This window comes from Oreochromis aureus, linkage group 14, assembly GCF_013358895.1.
Source record: "Oreochromis aureus strain Israel breed Guangdong linkage group 14, ZZ_aureus, whole genome shotgun sequence".
Lineage (NCBI taxonomy): Eukaryota > Metazoa > Chordata > Actinopteri > Cichliformes > Cichlidae > Oreochromis > Oreochromis aureus.
Window position 1 is genome coordinate 7,819,680 of NC_052955.1, and position 21,389 is coordinate 7,841,068.

Sequence of the window (21,389 nt, forward strand, 5' to 3'; positions counted from 1 at the left end):
GACCAGACAACTTCTCACAGCAACTGACTATCCCGCTGTGCGATGCAGCAATATTAGAGGAAATCTAATCAGAAGGCCCCTGACTTGTGCATAATTTATTGCAGAGCTAATTCACGCTTATTCTGCATGGATTAATGATATTTGTTGTGAAATCCAAGTCTTTTTTTTCCCCATTTGATCTGCCTATTCTCAATCAGGCGACATCATTGTAGTCCTGTTTAATGCAGTGAGAAAAAAGATGAGGATGTGGGAAAAGAGTGTCTCACATATAAATTCTTTCCCCACTTGTATGATATGAGAAAGATGTCTCACTCACTAGTGTGTGCAACAAGCTTGTATTGCTCAAGCATGTGTGTTTTGTGTATGCGTGTGCAAATGCTCCAAGACTGTCCTTTAATGGTTCATAGTTGGTCTCCTTAGGTGAATTCACGGAAAACGATATGTGCACCGCCTCTCAATAGACTCATGTTGGCATGACTAATATGAATGTGCGAATGCCTTCATGAGTGAGGAGTACAGGGGCACAGTTCTCTATTGAGTCTCATCTTAATTAAACCAAATTTACCTCAAAGACTCTACAGGCGGCTATTTTAGATTGCAATTAGCCATGCTTCATACAGCTAACCACTCGTCCTCAAGTCTCCACTGGTGTGTTGTTAAGGCGGTATTTTTGACCATTTTTTTTTTTTGTGCAAGATTTCTACAAATGCAGCATATGGCTGGAAACCAGTACATATTTATCTTTATTTTTGTGGAATTACTTGTTCATTGAACCACTTGCTTTCCTACAACAATATACCAGAAAACGATTAAAGGCATTATTATAGCTAATCACATATCCCCAGGGAAACTGGGCTCCCTGGAATTTTTTGTCACATGCAAATGAAATATTTTAATGCTAGCCACAATGAGTGTTACACCTCTAAATGAATCCCTCCAGGATCATGTTGAGTTTCATTCCCAGACTTGAGATTTCATCACCGTAAATGCACACGTGTAAGGACACAGATGCTCCCACTGTTTTTGATTCCTCAGGTGCAGCCAGAGGCCAGTCCTTGCTCCAGTTCCACATGCTTGCAGCTGTTTGAGTATAACTCACTTCTGCTATAAATGAGGCATTTTCATCTGTGAGTTGCAGTCAGACGAAAGTTAACTGTCAAACCTACAGATAATCACAGGTGAAAGAGCAACCCACAGAGGGTAATAGGGATGGATCTTTTTCAGGTGGTAAAAGCTTGAACTTCTATCGCTCACCTATGGATTGTAGTGCATTGTGCACTTTAGTTGTATGGTTCTCAGTGAAAATCTTTTATATTAAAACACTGCAGCTTGCTCACATCTCAGAAACACTCGTATGTATCATTTTGAAATTGAGATTAATTATTTTTTTATCTTACTGTATTTGAAAATATAGTTTGACTACAGAGCTACTGGCCATCGCTGGAATCTGATGGTAACACACAGTAACAATTCAGCTGCAATCACATGACTTTGCCTGGAAAGGTTATCTGTCTCTGATGATTTACCTCACTGCTACCCAGAGTAAGATCAGGTGTGTTGTTAGGAACGGTTGCTAGTTAGTTACCAAGGCAGAAATGTACAAGGCCACAGGGTGAAACTTAGCAAAAGCTTGTCTCTACTTACAGAGCTCCAGTCTGCTCTTAATTTTGAAGCATTACGTTGTTATTGCTTTTTCAGTTGTGGGTTTTGATTATAGCCATTGCTGCAGTATCTGCATCTTCATGTAGTTATTACTTTAATCTTTGCTCAGAGATAAAGCCTCTTTCTCTCCCTCTGCCAGTGTAAAACATCAAAGGTAAAAACAGTCATCCAAAGGATTTAGTGTGACTGGTGACAAAGCCTGTGCTTCACACCTACCAAGATATTTACCTGGAGTGTGAAATCATTATTGCTAACCTTTAGCATGAAGAGAATGTGACAAATTCCTGACTCCAACTAGGCTCTAGTTTAATTACTTCCATTTACCATGGTATTAGTTTAGATCCCTCTTCTTAAGCTCTCACTGATGCCAGTGAGATGCCATGGACATCTGCAGAGTTTACAGTTCACAATATTAGAAAGCAGGACCACTGGCATAATTTGACCAAAAACAGTATATTTCGTGCAGTACAAGCTTTAAGTGTGTGCTACGATATAGTAAAATAACAAAAGTGACAGGGGTCATTTAAGACATAAACTTGGAATTTTTTTAATGCAAAAGATTTGTATAGCGTTGTATAGTGTGGTTGTATCTGAGGCGAAACAAAAATTGCTTTATACTCAGTTTCACAATTCTTGTTTGTATTCCCACAGAAACTGAATTCAAATTTTAGCCCATACGATTTCTTTCTTTCTTTTTTCTTTTTCTTTTTCGCTTGGGATCTCCTAAACCTCACAAAGCGAACTCACAAAGTCGTCATTATTATTATTATTATTATTATTATTATTATTATTATTAACGTAAGTAGGAGGTTAAGTTGAAATGCAGAAATCAGTTTAATTTTTCAAAATAACTTTTTTCGATGCATAATTTAATGATGCACCTACCACATTTGTTGTAATCTGTCCAGAATTAACCAGCAGGAGTCATACGACCACTGTTTTTTAAGGTAGCCGACAAAAAAAAGCGAAGAAAATCAAAGCGGAAGTGAGGAACTGAGCGGAGCAGGAAAAGTTTTTAGGGGGAACTTAGAAGTGGCTATTACATCGGAACTACGTGATGAAAAGTAAAAACCTTTGTATGCCTAGTTACAGAGTTTAAAAGCCAGCGTTGCCGTTGAGGGACAATGGGACTCCCCACTTTGGAGTTCAGTGACTCTTTCCTGGACAGTCCGGACTTCAGAGAGCGTCTGAAATGCCATGAAATAGAACTGGAGCGGACAAATAAATTCATCAAAGACCTCATTAAGGATGGGAATATGCTAATCACTGCGCTCAAGAGTAAGTAGCCCAGCATGGCCTTTTTTATTCTTTCAGTCCACAAATAAAACTACCTAAAACCTAGAGGCGACTTTCAATTAGCGGACACATTCATTATATCTCTTTTAAGACTTTTGTGCTAGTGTTTGAATGGTCCCGTCCCTCTTTGAACTCAAGCCACCGGGAGCTGAATAATTGTTGTCTCCTACTGGGAAACATTTATATTACTAGTGAAAAGCTTAAATCTATAAAAAAAAAAAAAAAAAAAAAAAGCCACACATAATTCATTATTAAGGTTGTTGCAGTGCAAGGGATTTGTTTGCTTTGTGTCTGCTTCCCTGGCTTCAATGCATGCATGCAGAGGCTTGTCTAACAAATCCCAGTGTAAAGACCAGAGTCAGAACTGTTAGTGTCATATAAGTGAGTTTCCTCTGCTTTAATATGCAATCAAAAAGCCACTTTCTGACATATGGATAACAATACTGTAAGTTAATTCATTGATAGAAAATGTTTTTTCTCTGAAGAGTCACCGCTCAGAAATAAGGAAAATACATATTGTGGGCTTTAATGTCTGCATGCGGATGTCAGTGAGGATGCCAGCATTCAATTTGAGAGGTCACTGTCCTCTCAAATTCCAAGTTAGGTCTCAGATTCCACCGTGCTGATTAAAGTCGACTTCCTGCTCTTTCCCTGTGGGGATAGGAGTTTGGTCTGTTAACGTCAGAAGTGTGTCTGTGAAATGGAGAAAGATTAGAAATATAGGTCTAATAAAAATGGAAAACAGCTGGGTTGAAATAGAATGGGAAGGGCGCAGCATTGTGCCACAGTGCGCACACTAACCCATCACTCACCACTGTATTTTTTTTCCACAGTTAAACTCAACATGGGTCCGTCAGACTTTGCTGTGAGAACGCATCATTCTTGTCACGCTCTTACTTTTTTAATCACCATCCCTATATGTTTTGCTTTTTGCTGCTCTTGTGCTTGAGGCAGCGAAGCTGAAATTGCACCTAGGCATACAAGCATTAAGCAGGGAGTAAGGTTGCAATATCCAAAATTTTACACATTTAAGGAGACCTATTACGCAATTTTCCAATTTTTATGTATTTCTTCTTGGACTCTTTTAGAGTCCAAGTGTGATTCACAGTTCAAAGTTATCTTGTACTACTTGGTGCAGACCCCAAATTCAGAATTCTTTTTTGAGAAGATTTTTACCCTTCCTTTTAGCAAACCTTCTTCTGACTAGGTGGCCCTGACAAACCGAAGGTTTGAATGGCAAGTGAGCGGTGCTCCTGTGCTCACAGCCATGGACTGTTAATATACCATACTATGGGATAGTAAGTAAAACTAGGCTTGTGTCTGCTGTGTATTGAGCACTGAACTGAATTTTAATAAAGCACATTCATGGCCTAAATTATAATAGTCCAAAACAAATTAACTTGATCTCACAAATGACACGTCTTGACTTAATTAACTCTTCTGGACTAATCAGCCAATTTGAAAAACAGGACACTGATGCTTATAATAACCACATCTTTGTTTTTTCAGTATCTAGTCTGGCAGAATGAGTATAATGGAAATTTATATTGATATATGAACACAAAGGCATACAGTGTTTAACAAAGTGACTTTTAGGTTTAAGCTCTTTGTGGTGTTGTCCTGTATTTCTTCCTTCTGGTTTCAGTTCCATATATCTGTACTAAGCATACATCTGATCAACAAAAGTGAGGAGCACTTAGTATTTGTATCACCCTGCCATACCGTTGTATTGCTGACTCTACTATTTCTCAGGGCAGCTGAAGGCCAAACCTATTTCATAGCTTTTTTGCAGGAAAACTGTTCCGTCAGTGGACAGGGCATCATAGGTGGACAGTAATACTCTTCTCAATGTTTTATTCATAACAGGGAGGATATGTCAAAGGCCTGCGCAAATTGTTTAATACCAAATAAGACCTTAACACTTCAAGATAGACTATGCATGCAAGACAGTGGCAAGTGGTTTGAGACTTTGATTGCCTTTGATGGGTTTATTGATGTAGAAACACTGTATAGTTAAGGTTCTACTAGATCCCAACCTACACACCCCTCCATCTAGCTGATCTGTTGCTAAATTAAAGTTTGAAATGAGAAATACTTATTAACCAGTGTTTCGTGTTAGTGCGTCATCTTTCACAGTAAATAATCTTTAAAAATGACCACAACATTACCAGTGTTTGAGCTACTTGGAAGGAATTTTCCATTGTGTTTGTCTTTCCTTTGTAGTCATGAGTGTCTCAGTTCTTTAACTGAATGCCCAGTTTCAGTCAGGGGTAGGGAGAGAGTGCAGGAAGTGAAGAGACGGAAGTAAATTATTGATGGTCTTTAACTTGGGACGCCACAGAGGTTTATGACCCTTTATGACCTGTCATCAGCGGTGACATTACTGGAAGATATTTAATGGATCTTTTTTCCTAATAGTTATCATCTCATGTTTCACAGCTGTAAAGTATCCTATAATGTATTTTTCTTTAAATACTGTCTGAGTGAATGAGGTCTGTTGAGCCAGGTTGTTAATGTATTACCTGCAAAGTGGTTGGACATGTACTGAAACTGCACTAACTGGCTCCATATAAAGTCAAGCATATGTTTGTTATGGGTAATTAAAGGGGGTGCTTTTCTGGCTTTTAGGATTAGTAAAGAAATTTTGTGACTTACCATTGTTGCGGTAGTGAAGGAAACACTTTTGTCTGGATTCTGTGTCGTTTTCTCATTTTAGATGCACTCTATTAGTTGGGCCAAAGTTTAAGTCATTTTAAATGTTTAAATACTTACCTCACACGATATCTTTAACTTTTTGTCATCAGTTGAAAATTAATTCTGTAATCTGATAACAACCCCAAACATCCAGCCAAAGTCGTAAAAAAACTATTTCTAGTCATATGTAGAACAAGAAGACTAACAGATGGTATGGCCCCCTCAGAGCTCTGGTCTCAACATGGAGGTGGTCTGGGATTACATAAAGAAACAGAAAACAGTGAGACAGAAGGACTTTGACTAGTTCTCAAAGATACTTGAAACGACATACCAGCCATATACCTTGAACTGCTTGGAAATGTGTACCTTAGTCAAAAGTTGGCTTTAAAAAACGAATCCTGCACATGTACTGACTAAATTGTGTACACACAACTGTATAATTCTACAGTCTAAATTAGGTTTTTCTCTATGTAAACCTAATTATAATATAGAAAACAATCCTAATAGACCATATCTCTTCATATTGCTTTTTATCAGGCCGCATTAAACTTGGTACAGTTACAACTGAGAACTTTTATAATTACTAATAATTTGGACATGAAATAGGAATGAAATAGGAATGTGGAGCTGAACGTGTTAACTCCTTGTAGTATAGCTTATGTGATTGCCAGCTATTTGCACTGATTGTTACACATATATATGTTCTGTTATTTGTAAACATTGATTTACCTGTAAATCATGAGCATAAATAGCTTAATTACTCCTAAATTATAACTTCTTTTTGCCATCTGTGGTGACCGTCTTTCACCCTTAGTTAATGGTGTAGAATGGTAAAGGCACAACAAATAGGAAATAAAAACTTTCCAGTCGCTACATCTTAATCTTTGTGATGACTGTTAAAATATACCTGTAATGTGCATATGAATGTGCAAATGTTTCATTCAGTTTTAATGCGTATGCTCAAGAACCAGCCTTGATCGTGCAGTTACTTTATGCAAATACACAGATAAAAAAAACTGTACCTTTTCATGAATCAATCACCATTTAGATATTACAAATCTCGGTACCTTTGGTACTTTATATAGGCTAAGTTTCATGAAGATTGGAAAGGTTGTCTAAGCTGAGGTCAGGAACAAACATGACATGCATATGTTACGATCATTATGGTATGATATGCAAGATGCAATCAAAAGGTTCTTTGACTGTGAATATACAACTCAAAGACCTTACCAATCATCTCTAACTAGTGACTTGTTGCAGGGATACACAGCTCCCAGCACTCCAGCCACTTTTGAAGCTATTCTTGAAGTCCTGTTCGTTAAGCTCATCAAGGACAATTCGTCATAAACCCTGGATCACTTCCAATCTGACAAAATGGAAATACTTCAGCATAAATGTTATTTTGGGGCAGTCGCTGAAATCTGATGGGATATGACTGCATTGTAGGAGTCAAAAGGTTGCCATCTCACCACAATTCAGATTCCTTTAGGAGCCTGAGGACATTACAGTAAAACTTGCTGTTGATAGTTTAACTTTGTAAAACCCTGTTAATGTCCAAGAAAACAAAGTAGATTCTCGTCCTACTCCTAACCTAATGTGCCTTCAGTTTTAGAGATTGTGACTTCTTCTATTTTTAAGCCCAACTCTCGTCACTAGTAATGATTCTTGACGTCAAGGTTGTCTCAGGATCCATGCTCTATTGTGAAAAATCTGTGTTACACAAGTGGTGACATTACATTGAATACATGCTGACACATGTTGCTTGCATGTGTCAGTGCTACTCCCAGTTTATCACTAACAGAAAAAAATGTAAACTTCGTTGTCCCACTTCATATTAACACTAATGATGAAGGTTGTGGCTTAAAGATTTCTGAAACACGCTGTTTAAACAGTGTTATGTATCAACAGTAATTTGGTCAAGTGGCTGTAAGTTGCACGGTTTACACCTGTTGTAAATTACTAGTTTTTATTATTCCCTCTGCTTAACTGCATTAATTCACTAATTATCACTTTGGGGGAAGGGTGGGAGAAACCACAGAAACAAGGCAAACAATCATACATTTAACATGTGGTTGGCAAGTTTATTTTAAGGGTATAAGAGCAGAAAGCCACAGAATTGGAGGCTAGTGTCTCTTATATGAAATCTATTTGGTACCTTCTGTAACTTGTGTGATGACAGTGTCTTTACTACGCAGCAAATTGTTTGATTAACACTACAAGTTCCACAACATCCTTTAAGAAATTTGGACACAGATTCTCTTGTTGTATCTTCTATAGAATGAGTTAAACTGTACTGCAGTAATAGAAAAAAGTGATAAAGGTAGCATCAGTGAACCATGAATAGTTACAGTTACAGAGAACATACTCATGGTTGACAGCCTAGTGACATTTATAAATATGTATGAAGAACGTGAAAAACGATGAGCCATAGCTGGTCTTACTTTGGTAAGGGAATCTCTAGAGACCTACTTAGACATGGGCACACATTCTTTTGGGTGACAGCTTGTGTCCGTCATACATAATTTGTACGTATTTGTAACACAGTGCACAAACAGTTTGTTCCTTGCACTTAGTGTCATCAGAATGTACTTTGGTTAATTGTGCATCACCACCCATCCTCCAGATATCCACTGTTCTGGCCCGGAGCTTCGGGATTCCAAAAAATTCAATCCAAAATTCCAGGTGTTCCAGATGCTGTCTAATGTTATCTTCCTGCAAGATAACACGTTCTAATTGAAAGCAAAAACGATTTCTAAATCTTAAGTATTAACTTTTGTGACATCTAATACGTTTTCAATGAGTGGAGACAGATGAGTTTAGTATAAAGTGGAAGACAGGGTTCTATTATGCTACCTGATAATATGTCTCTGCCACCGCCCCATAGCCATGCCTTTCAGCAGTGACGGAGTGATGCTTCCTCCTTAGGATATACAATAATGAATGGCTGACACGCACGGGGGCTGTTATTAAAAAAAAATCTGTATTTAAAAAATATGTAAACAGCAATTCTTCCAACTGTGCTTAAATAATTTAATGCTTTTATGTAACCTAATATAGCTATAATTAGTTGCTGCTATTTTATTAAATAAAAAGATGACTTGTAGGCTTTTGTCAAAAGTGATTTCACAATAGCTTTCAGCTTTGGGAACTCTAAGTGTTTGTTTGTCTGAGGACAGATGATGCTCCCAAGGCTCAGCCACAGGAAATGTCCTGTAAACATGCTTGTATAACCATCCCCCATCCTCCCTCAGATAGCATTTGGCCTGACATCATTCTGCTTCACTGTGTGGGTGTGTGTATCTGCTTTCTCAGTGTCTGTGTCTGTTGGACTGTGACTAAGGCAGACTATGTGTTGCCGGATTATGCCATTTATAATATATTGGTGCTACTTTGACTACATTGATGAATTTTAACTCATGTAATGGAAATGAAATGTAGAGGTAAATTATGCGAGTTGTTTAGCAATAAAGCTGAGAGAAGCGGTAAGCATAGCTGCTGGAGGCGTGGATATTATGTGAACAGATTTTGATAAAAGGATTAGACGTTGTATTCCTAAAAGCTGCTTCCCTTCAGACTGTGCAAGAAAATGTGTTAGACTTCATATTGAGGTCTGTTCTGAAGCACTCTGTTGTTACTCTGTCAGTCAAACTGATTGTCACAAAGAGTACACCGTTCTCAAGCTTACAGTTAGCTGACTTACATTGAATGCCAGGTATTGTGGTGCATATGTATTTCACCTCCATAACACTCAAAATTCAATAATTAATCAGTCAATAATTTTTTGTGTGTATCATCCTGCATACAGAGTGAAATGTATAAATGTATATATAATACTGTGTAAAATGTTTCCAAATCCTCAGACGATTTAATATTTTGCTTGGAAAATCTGAAAGTAGGTGCAGTGATTTATTCAAATACATGGAAATACAGTATAATACAGTGAAAACAGAGTTTGTACAATTCTAGTGAGCTTGAAAGTCAATATTTGGTAGGGCAACCTTCACTCCTCAACTCAGCCTGAACTCTCTTAAACAAGCTTTCTGATAATTTCTTGAAGTAGCATTCAGAAATAGTTCTCGAGGATTCTTGAGGAAATTCAAAGCTTTTCTTTGGATGTTGGCTGCCTTTTGTTCCATTCTGTCAAGAAGGACGCACACTGCTTCGATAATTTTGTGGTGTGGGCTCTTAAGAGGCCAAGAGTAGTCATGACTGAGTGTTCCATTGGGTGTTTTTTCTATAGCAAGTGCTTTTAATGCATTAGCAGTGTGTTTGGGATCATTGTCACACTGAAAAAGGAAACCATTTGGTCATAATTTTTGTCATTCCCACTGTGTCAACTGAAATGCTGGTTTAGGGTTGAAACGCAGCCCTAAACCATTACAAAAACCACCGTGTTATACAGATGGTTCAATCAATCAATCAATCAATCAATCAAAATTTATTTCTATAGCACATTTAAAAAGACCACAGTACACCAGAGTGCTTCACACAAGTGCCGCAGTGCGGATTACAACAATAGACAAAGAAAAGAAGATACAGTAATATTTACAGTAACAATTTCAGTTATGTAATACAAATGTAGACCGGGTGGAAGTCCGAACTAATTTGCTTCAAAGGCTAGATTGAACAGGTGAGTTTTTAAGCATGATTTAAGCAATTCAATGGATCTAGATGGTTGTAGATACTCACTGCTACCTCTTTTATTCGTGACATTTTGAACCAAAAATATCTTCACATCATAAGACACTTTGCCATGGATTGTCATATGTAGTTTGGTATTCTTCAGCATTTTAACACTTCCTTTTCTTAAGACTGAGTTCTTGACCGCCACCCTTCAAGTGAGGCTGCTTCTGATGGGGCTTTGGTGAACAGTAGATCAGCTGAAGAGAGGGATACATCTCTTGGGGCCTGTGTCAGATATTTGCTGGGGGGGGGTTTCTTAAGGATTTGACTTTCAGATACTGTTCATCTGTTGTAGATAGTTTTTTAGACCTGCCATTTCAATTTCTGTCCTCTACTTGTCAAGTTTTCTCAAAATGTTTTGTCATGTTCTGAAGGACTAACTGCTCACAAATCACCTTGTTGGTGGAAAAATACTATTTTATGCCTGTGAAACTGTGCTTTCGTTGTCCTTTTTCGTAGAATGAGCTAAACAAATGGGAACCAAGTGTGTTTTTTGAATAGGCTGCTTGTAACAAATTGTTTTTAAAATATAACTTAAAATTGATGCCTGTTATGTGTTGACATAACACTGGTTCATCCCTGGAGTTAGGTGTCTTTTATACGCTTGAATCGTTCATAGGTCAGTGTTTAGTGACAAGGCCTAAACTGAAAATAAAAAAAAAATATATATATATATAAAAATGTCCTTCGGAAAACTTAGAGGACAACTGAAGACCGCTTTAGAAAAATGGCAAGAAAGTCTGACTCCTTGGAAGCAAAATGTAAAGAAATGATGGATGGCAAATGTATTCTAAATGTGTATCAGTATATACTGACTAAAAAGATTTTTCCTTTATAATTGTGCCCAGTGGTTTGAAATAAAAGATTTTTGAAAAAACTGGCGATAAATGATTTTTTGCAAACTGAATTATCTTTCTTTAAAGTCTGTACTTAGCTGTTCTTTTACTAAATACATGCTTTGTTAAGTCTTGTATTGAAAAAGGTCTTTGAGAACTGTTACTACTGTTACTACAAAGTAGTAATCGAGCTGATTTTATCAGAACTTTTTCTTTTTTTGAGAAATAAGTTCATCTCTGTTAGAATTTGTACCAGATGTGTTGTGTATGTGTCTTCTGAAAGAAAATCTCTCAACTCAGTCTAAAGGCAGTAGACCTGGTGATAAATGGTAGATGCTGGCCTGTCTGCTTTTCTTTTTTTTTCAATCTGGCAGAATTGCAGGGGTAATAACTCTGATCTTTTTCTTTGGCGCTTAAGAATAGGTTGTAGCATTGCGTCAGCCTCACATCAAAGACTCAGTGTCAGTATCTTCCATCTTCTAAGTTGTTTTCCCCACATATTCATGCTGAAAATGATGCAGATGTGTATTCAGCATGAATATGTGGGGAAAGATGGTGTTTGTCCTCTTTCATTCTGTGAACCCTAACACATTAAATTTGTTGAAAGAATTAATTAGCCAATACTTAATAGGCATAAAAGCAGATTTTTGTATATAAGTCATTGTAAATGACAAATTCACTTTAGTGCATAAAATAATTGAGACATAACGATTGTTAGCTTCACAATAATGATGTGCAGTTCTTCTAAAAAATACTAAATTGCTGGATTAACTTTCTTTGTTTTGAAATGAGAAAACAACTGTTGTAATTGGAACACAAGGGACTACCACGTGGGATTTTAACTGTGAAGTATTTTGTAGATATGCTGTTGTTTCTAAACCCAAGATTTCAAACTGAATCTCTTCCATTAGTGCTTTATACATCCATATTAAGACCTCCCATGAGTTGCTAATTTATTATCCCATCTTAAACCACATTAGGGAGTTGAATCTGCTAAAAATACTAGAGTTGCTGTGGACAAAGTTGCCTACTACAAATGCAAGGTACAGTCATTGCTGGATACGTATCGCTGACGATGTCATTAATGGCTCATGATGTCAGCATTTGAGAGGTATGTTTTTCACCATTCACCAGTAACAACAGACTATCCATGAATCCCATTTATCTCTAATGAACAGGTAAAAGTAAATAACAATCTTCTGGAAATTGGTATTGCATAGCCGTGTGTTGGTGGAAATCCTAAGCTCTCTATTAGTGTGGGGTTTTTTTGTTACATAAATAAACTATTAAATTTTGGTTAAAAAGCTATATTGTTAGGGAGGGTTTATTCTAAGTAGTCTAAGCTACAGCTGATTACCATGCCATGATTATGACTTAATCCAAAAAGTCCTGAACAAAAACTAGTAGTAAACACTTTAACTGCCAAACTCCAGAACTGAGTAAAACTGCCTGTTAAAGGTATTGCTTGATACTACAGCTGGATATATTAGATGAGGCTTTGTTTCGAACAACAGCTTGCGGTGGGAAAGTTTCGGTATGCTCCGTGAGTGCAAAGGACTGTCTGCTGGCTCTGATGCACTATCTCCCCTGCTGGGTGACTGACAGGCAAACGTAATAGTAAGCAGGTGGAGGAGGCCTTACCTGAAGGGCCGCTCTTCCATTACAATCCCTCCAAATGGAATCAAAGTGGCACAATGCACCCCACTGTTGCATCAAAGAGATCTCCCCATCTCTCATTAAGCTTGGTGCACAAAAGCTTTCCCCTTTGAAGACCTTCTCATCTAAAATCAGCAGTGTCTCACTGACAAGATAAAGTAGCTACGGTGTTTCTCATTGCAATGTTGATATATAGGCAAAGAGTGAGCTGTCTCTACCAAAAAAGAACATTATTGCAGATTGCTTTTTTCTGTTTGTGTGCCTCAAGGAAGGCAAAGATGTATAGCAAAGTCAAGGAATGTAGCTTGTAAATGTGACACAGAATATCTTAAACTCACTGTGAGTCATTTGGGGGAAGTGTAAACTTGTAGCTATTTAGCACAAACTGGAGACGAGTGCATAGTAAAGCTTTTTAATGGAACACATTTATTCCTGCGACTTAAGGTTTTAAAAGCTTTTCTGCATTCATTTGCGTTAAGGTACTTCATTAAAACCCCAAAGAATTATTTAGAGGAGTGAAAGCACAACAAGGATGCTGCTGTGTAATTAGTGTTATAATGAGTATGTCAGTCACATCGTACGGTGAACCGGGAGTGCAGCAGACAGATGTTCTAATATGCCTCAACATTAGCAGGTCAAGTGGATAGTTTCTAAGATTCTTTTGATATATGTTTCCTGAGCTTGCAGGGATTTTTGTTTATAGGAAGTCTCTCAACTTTAAAACTTATTTTGAACTTAGTGAGAGCTTCAGAAATGTAATAGTTTCATAACCACCATCTTTGCAATTTGGGTCTAAAAGGTTGACATACTAGGAGGAAGTTTCTTATATTAAACAAGCCCGGATCAACTAGAAATTGCTAAATGGAATTCAACTTAGTATCAGTGCGTTTTACAGAAAATGAAGTAATAATGTTTGATTTCCTTTGTTTATTTTTCATGCTTTGGATACTAAAACCAAGGAGGGTGTTAATTTGGTACCTTACATATAAAAGTACCATAATCATGATTATGTGGTTTAACCAGACATAGAAACTTTATGCTTTATTGACTGAGATGTAGTTGCCACCCCAAAACTAAAAATATCTGAATTGCTCTTGCAGAACGTATGACTGCTATGACTATCCGTATTAGTCAAGTCCTAATAGTGAAATAAGCATGCAGTGTTTGCAGGAAGACTTTCAGTGTTCCAAATGCAGTGTTGTCTGTGTTTTGTCAGGCGCTGTCAGCAGATGGAATTTGGTAGTATGTGGTTGCCCTGGAGATGAGATAAAGGTTGTACCCAGGGGGTTTTGTTGTGCGATGACTGACAGCCATAGTCCTTTCTCATATCTCTCACACTGGGCACTAACTGGCGTAGCTTTTCCATCCAGTAATGTCTTGCCTGGGTGGTCAGACCTCTGCTCTTTGATTAAAACCTATACAGGATGGTACACAATACTATTGTTCCTTCACTTACCTCTTACTGCATTCCCACTCTGAGAAGAATCATTGCTGCAAGTTAAATACTGTAATAGGAAAATTCAGTGCAGACTAAGCTAAAATGTGTGCTGAGTATATAATTAGACAACAATATTTTAAGGTGCTGAATGTAATGAAGTAAAATCAGAAGTGGGTTGCTTCCTTTTTTCACCTCTCTTACTCAGGCATCAGTATTTTTTTCTTATACCAGTGTTTCACTTCATGTGGTAACATTTTCAGATTCACGCCTTATACGAGTTAGGCTTGTTCCTCTCATTACTTCTGTGAAAAAAATGTAGCACCATTTCACTACACATATTGAAAGCAGAATGCACCAAATTCCTGTTCCTGACAGAACAGGTGTATAAGAACAAGATGAAATATTAAGGGAACCACAGAGACTGTAGTTTCTATATACAATGTGTCCTTTGTTCCATATTTTCTTCTTTTCTTACAGAATGAACTACTGATGTTTAGCAACAGTGTTACATGTGATGTATATAATTATATTTTCTTGATATGGCCAATACAGAGACTGGATTGCTTTTTGGAGTTGTGAAGACTTGTATTTAGTGACAGTCCATTATGCATTGGAGGCTACAACTGCCTTAATTATTCATAGCATGCATTCAACCATGTGCTGGTAGCATTCCTTAGAGTTTTTGATACTTATTGATATATGATAGCTTCACAAAATTGTTGCAGATTTGTAATGATGGATCTTGAAATATATGGTAAATGGTTGCTTTTCTACTCTACCTGAGTACTCAAAGTACTTTTTAAAACTTGTCTCATTCACCCAAGCACTTCTTTCTGTGCTTTCTAGTACTTTCTATCTAACATTCACACACATTCATACTCAGAGAGCAACTTGAGGTTAGTATCATGCTGAAGGCATGCAAAGTAGAGCAGCCAGGGATCGGACCACCAACCTTCTGATTAGTATATGACATGCCCTACCTCCTGAGCTACATTCACCCTAATCCAGTGAGTGTGGAGGACATTTAAGTTGCAAACTCTGTTTAGACTATATGAGTTATGTGACACAGCACATTATCCTGCTGAAAGTGCCCATTAGAACATAACAACACTGTAGTTATAAAGGGATGGACACAGTCAGCAACTGCCCAGTTAGGCTGCTGTGTGTAAATGATGTTCAAAGTGACCCAAGAGGCTTAAAGTCTACCAGAAAGCAGCCCTTGCCATTATACCACTAGCAGCAGCTCGAACTGTTCAAGGTACATGTTAGGAGAGATTCGTGCTTTCTACCTCCACCATATGAATGTTACAGCACAAATCAACACCGATGCCATTACCCATATAACAAATTAACATGATTCCAATGTTCTAATACTACAGATATATATATATCCTGGCCAAAACAGACAGCATGGCTGTCTATTTACCAGGATGCCTTACCATTAGCCATTATGCAGCCAGTAGGACTACCCTGCCAATTTTGTGAGCCTGTGCCCACTGTAACCTCAATTTTTCTAATCTTAGGTGACAGCAGCCTATTGGGCACCAGTAGCTATGGAATGTTCATGAAGTCTCTTGACTGGTCTTTTAATTCTTTAGCAGGGTGGAGAAGATTTTCTTGACCATGCTGCATGCCAAATGCATTGAGTTTGCACAGGTGTAACAAATAAACTGTCCAGTGAGTCTATGCATTTAGATGCAGATTTCCAACAGTAAACATTCACATTCAAACCAATAAAGCCCCTGAACTGTATATTTCCCTGCAAATATACAGAATGTAAATCCTGGAATATGTTATGCTGATTACACCTTTACTGTTTCCCTGAGGATAAAACAATTAAGCTGTTCATTTATCTTCCTTTGTACTGATCCCCCTGCCATTTATCTTTGCTGCTGCTAGTTTCAGTGGGGCAGTTGCTTTGTAAGTGGTTGTGCTATATTTTCTGGAATATGCATTTGATGACCAGCGGGTCAAAGTTATTTGTGCTAATTCCTGATCTTAGTAAATAATGCATTTAAATAGAAAATAAATACATAATTGTTGCGCTAGCTCTCGTTTAAACATTGCCCAAAGTAAAATGTGGTACATTTGTTTTCCCATTGAGGTATAGTTATAACCGAATCTTACCAGAAAGACTCAAATCTTGTTCTTCTACTTCTTTGAGCTGCTTCCTTTAGCGGTTGCCACAGTGGATCAATTGCCTCCATCTCACCCTATGCCTAGCATCCACCTCTGTCATACCAACCCTCTGCCTGTTCTGCTTGTCTATATCCATGAACCTCCTCAGTGGTCTTCTTCTTTTCCTCCTGCCTGGCAGCTCCTTATTCTATATTCTTTGTTCAATATATCATAATTCCCTCCCCTGCACACGTCCAAACCATCTCAGCCTTGCCTCTCTCTTTGTCTCCAAACCGCTCAACCTCAGCTGTCCCTCTGATATACTCATTTCTAACCCTGTCCGTTCTGGTCATTCCTAGTAAAAACCTTAGCTTCATCAAACCTGCTACCTCTCTGCTAGCTCAGCTTCCTGTCTTTTTGTTATTGCTACTGTCTCCAAACCATAAATCATAGCAGGCCTCACTACCATCTAGTAGAGCAGGGCGATATGACCAAAAATATTTATCACGATATACATTTGAAAATTTGCGACAACGATATAACTGACGATATATTTGACACTAGACAAAATACTTTAAAACTCCACAACTTTATTAGCAAAAAAAAAACCCATCAATGTATTTTCACTTAAACAAGCAGCTGTTTTTATGTGCATTAAAGTTATATAAAAAATGTAACAGTGCAAATGCAAATTCCTTGCTGACAGTTTAACCAAAAGGCATTTCCAGTGGAAATTGGCGACATATCCTCAGCATAACCATGTATAATATCCACAAAACTTAAAAAGAGGTTATACACACACAATATGGTAATATTATGTTGAAGCACAGCACGTATCACTCCATGAGGCTCCTGCATACGATAGCCGTAATGCTCTGACAATCCATCAAGCGGTGCGGGTTCGTAGCTTAGCAAAGTCATACTGAAACATTTGACAGATTTTCGAGCGCCGTGTACCACATAAAATCGTTTCGAGGTCAGTAAACACAACCAGAATTCATACATAAGGCACACGGGATTATAAGGGGCACTGTCGATTTTCAGAAAAATCAAAGGATTGATTTTAAGTGTGCCATATTTTCCAAAAAACACGGTAATAACGACGGCCCGCTAGCATGCGCTACCAAAACTAGTGCTTTGTTGTGTATCTGACGGACGAAAGCTAAACCAGTTCCACACCACTGAAGTTGCAGCATTTTTACAAACCAATTCTGGTTCATCTGTTTCATTTAACGATCCCCTTTCACCCTTCTCATTCTCCGTCACCGCCATGCTTTTTCGGCCATGTGCGTATGAAAACAAAGGCACTGCGCATGCACGTTTTGCCCATATTCTATCGTGATATTTCATTTTCTTATCGTTGCCCAACATTATACCGGTATTACCGTGAACGGTATAATATGGCCCAGCCCGACCATCTAGTAAACCTTCCCTTTCACACTTGCTGCTATCCCTCTGCCACAAATCACCCCTGACACTCATCTCCACCTTGCACTCTCTTCTTCCCTTCTCTTGTGCACTGTCCATCTCCACACCTTGTACCTTCATGGTTACAATTACTCATTCACACACACGTATGTATATTAAAATCTATTTTCACAAGCACATTTATAAAAATGTATAATTTATTATAAGATCTAAAGTGTAAATCAATCAATCAATCTTCAGATCAATCTTCATTATATGTGGGTATAAAAAACTCAGTCACCTCACCTATAAATATAATACAGAAGTACACACAATCACACATATTACACTCTGGTTTCAAAAAGAGCAGTGAAATCAGGTTTATTATATAGACCTTCATTATTGTTTCCCTAGTCTTTACTTTCTTTGTGCCCACGTTTTTCATAACACAGCTGCAGAAAGCTGCAAGTTTGACTGCTTTGCTAGTAATAACAATAGTTTTTAGAGGATATTAATCGCCCACCAGTGGTTTCTTTTCAGTACTAATTAGAGTGAGTGAGTAATGAACAAAAGTATTGTATTTTTATCAGCTATTCAGGAAAAGAGTGCAAAAGTATTGACCAACTTCTGAACCACTGTGCCAGCTACATAGCTCATGCATAAATAGTGTTAATGCTTATTATGGGTAATCTAGTAGTTTGAAAAAGGTTGAAATGAAGGAGATTTTTTTTACCTTTTAGAAAAACCTTAAAAATTGGGAGCTGATTTATTTATTAACTTTTCTGCTCATTTGCTGAGGTATAGTTTTGAGGAGATGCTTGAATGCTAATGTTGAAAGTATCCCTTTTAGTTTCAGTTTCATAAATATATTTTTTCTACAAAGCTCATTCAACTCCCTTCTTTTTAAGAAGAGCGCCCAATCTTTTTAACAGTTTAATATTTCCCATGAGCAGCCCATAACTCTGTGATTAAAGAATAGGAAATCAATACAAACTGACTCCGTCACATTTACTTTTGATAATATAAAGATTTCAAGTCTGTGCCGACTCTTTCATTTGTTATTAAGCTGAAGTCTGTGAAGTCAGCTCAAGTCAATTTATTTGTACAGGGCAAAATTACATGCAATGGTTTGCAGAGATATGAAACATAAAAATACATTAAAAACAAGAAATGAAATAGAATCATCAACATATCAAAGAGAAAAAAATGAGTACAATGAGCTAAATAAAACCCGTTAAACAGAGACACAGAGAACAAGAGAGAGAGATGGAATGAGAAAACATGCCTGCGAATAATAGTCACTGCAGCTGCATAATTAACATTTCTCACCACCATTATGAAACCATTGGACTGAGTAATAGAACATTACCTTTCTGAGCGATAGAAACGCCACCATTTCCTAAACCTTGAGCTCTTCTGAACCTATATTATTTGTAAATTCAGTTCTTTTGAGGAGAGAGAAGATTTATATTGTTCAAATAAAAGTACATTTGTTCTATAACTATTAAGATTACTCAAGATGTGCCTTATAGTACTAAGGTATCAATCACTTCAATTACCTGTGCAAATATTATTCAGCTATCAATATTAAGCAAAACGCTTAAAGAAGAACCTCTCTGAAAGTTTCTTTAAAGTATCCACAGACTTTGCTTCCTTAATATTTTGAGGTAGACTGAGTTTCGGGGCAGATTTAATGGATGTCTACCAATTTGGCAGTAGAATATCTAAGGGTGCAGATAAGGTGATATTTTGGTAATATTGCTGAGATGAAAGGCACAATTAATGCGCGGCTTTATGCTCAGTCACTCCTAAATAAGCATGACTCTTGACGTCTGGTTTTATCCTGTATGTTTACTTGCCAAATGAGCGCCTTCTATTTCATCTAAAAGTAAAATCATTTACCTTTTATCTTCATTAACTTTTATTTATTTATTAATGCCAGTTAAATCCAGGGCTAGACTTCAGCATATATAGTTGTGTGTCATATGCGTTACTATGGCAATGAATATTGTAGCAGTGGCAGACCAGCACACCTGAATTTTTCATCACCCCAAGAAGTGCCATTAGATTCCTGATCTCCACAGCTGGAAAAGAATTTCCTACTGGAGATATTTAATCCGATCCAGGAAATAGCATCATATCAGAAAAACCTACAAGTAGTCATGATGGTGAGTAAAGTAATCAAATGACCAAAAGCTAAACATAAAATAAAAACAGCCTTAGCATCATAGTTGAGTGTTAAATCTTTAATTATTTTTTCATTTTATTTATTTTTATGTGAGGACAGGCTTGAATGCTGAGACAAAGCCTTCTGTTTAATGATTGTTGAGACAAAGAAATACAGTTAAAAAATATACTTTAACCTGGAAAGTGAAGGTTTGCATTTTATTTCAGCCACACAATTATATTAAACACAGGAGGGAAATTTGAGAATTGTCTTAAGTGCAGATGAAGAATGTGGTGGGGTTAATATTTTTCTGATATATATATATATATATATATATATATATGTATATATATATATATATATATATATATATATATATATATATATATATATATATATATATATATATATATATATATGATTTTCTTTTTTGTAACGGGATGGAGTATTCCTCACATTTTTCCGAGGTGTGATGTTCCTCATCTCAAGAGAACAATAGTCTAGGGTTGCCTTCGTTATCAGCAATAATTTTTCAGAAATAATTTCCTCTGGCTTTGCTGACAGCTTTGTTATAAGATGCAACACTTTCTTTACAAGCTAGAAGATGGACTTCTAATTGAGTTTTTCTCCATCTCCTCTAAGCTACTCTGCAGACCCTTTGAGCTCCTAGATAGAGGTGCTCAACCATGGGGATGATTTAACAGAACACTTTTTTCCTACTTTGATTGGCATAATTAAATCTAGTATAGTAATTAAAGTGCTATTTCTTGTTAGCCATATCATCAACTGAAGAGTTAGTATTAATTTTGATGTCTGAGAAAATGAGTTCAGATATATTAAGTTTGGTGCTGCTATAAAAGGCCCTTTACTTGATACTTTTATGTGTTTTTGACCGCAAGGAAAAAATAGCACCAGAACACTGTAGAGCGGTATCAGAGAGTATGTTGTAAAGCATGGATTAAAAACAGAACTGTGTGACCATGTTCAGTAGGCTCATTAAATATTAAATTAATTAAAAAAATTAAAATATCCCATGACTTTTGGTCACTTGCTTTTGCCGTAGATATAAAGCAATATCAAAAATAATTTTTTGAGGGTATTCTGATATGCAGTGAGTAGCTTTTTGGATTGTGGTTTATTAATTTTAGAAAGAGAACCTTGGTTTTGCAAATGAACTAAGAGTACCAACATCGATGTTGTTAGACACAAGCTGAAGAATTAAGACAAAAGGTAAAGACCACATCCTGTAATACCAAAAATTTTGTTGTAAGTTGCATTTTCCTGGGTTTTGATAAAGGCCGTTAGGAGACATTACATTCAAGTGACTGCAACATTGGTAGGTTTTGTAAAGGTGGGGTCAGTCTGAGCATCAGAGTAAAAGATCATCCATTATTGATGGTCCTGTGGGCACACCCAGACAACTCCAGCATGG

At 37.1% G+C, this 21,389-nt stretch overlaps 1 protein-coding gene across 4 annotated transcripts in view; it reads left to right on the forward strand.

Moving 5' to 3' along the window:
* The first annotated feature begins 2,655 nt into the window (after nucleotides 1-2,655).
* The window catches only part of LOC116329243 (rho GTPase-activating protein 42), a 72,860-nt gene continuing 54,126 nt past the window's right edge, over nucleotides 2,656-21,389 (forward strand). For 3 of the 4 annotated variants that reach the window (XM_031751237.2, XM_031751238.2, XM_039598219.1), the window contains exon 1: nucleotides 2,656-2,940. In XM_031751237.2, coding sequence (XP_031607097.1) covers nucleotides 2,787-2,940 — 154 coding nt within the window. In that variant the 5' untranslated portion in view covers nucleotides 2,656-2,786. The remainder of the gene's footprint in view (nucleotides 2,941-21,389) is intronic. The other variant, XM_031751239.2, reaches the window with a different exon arrangement.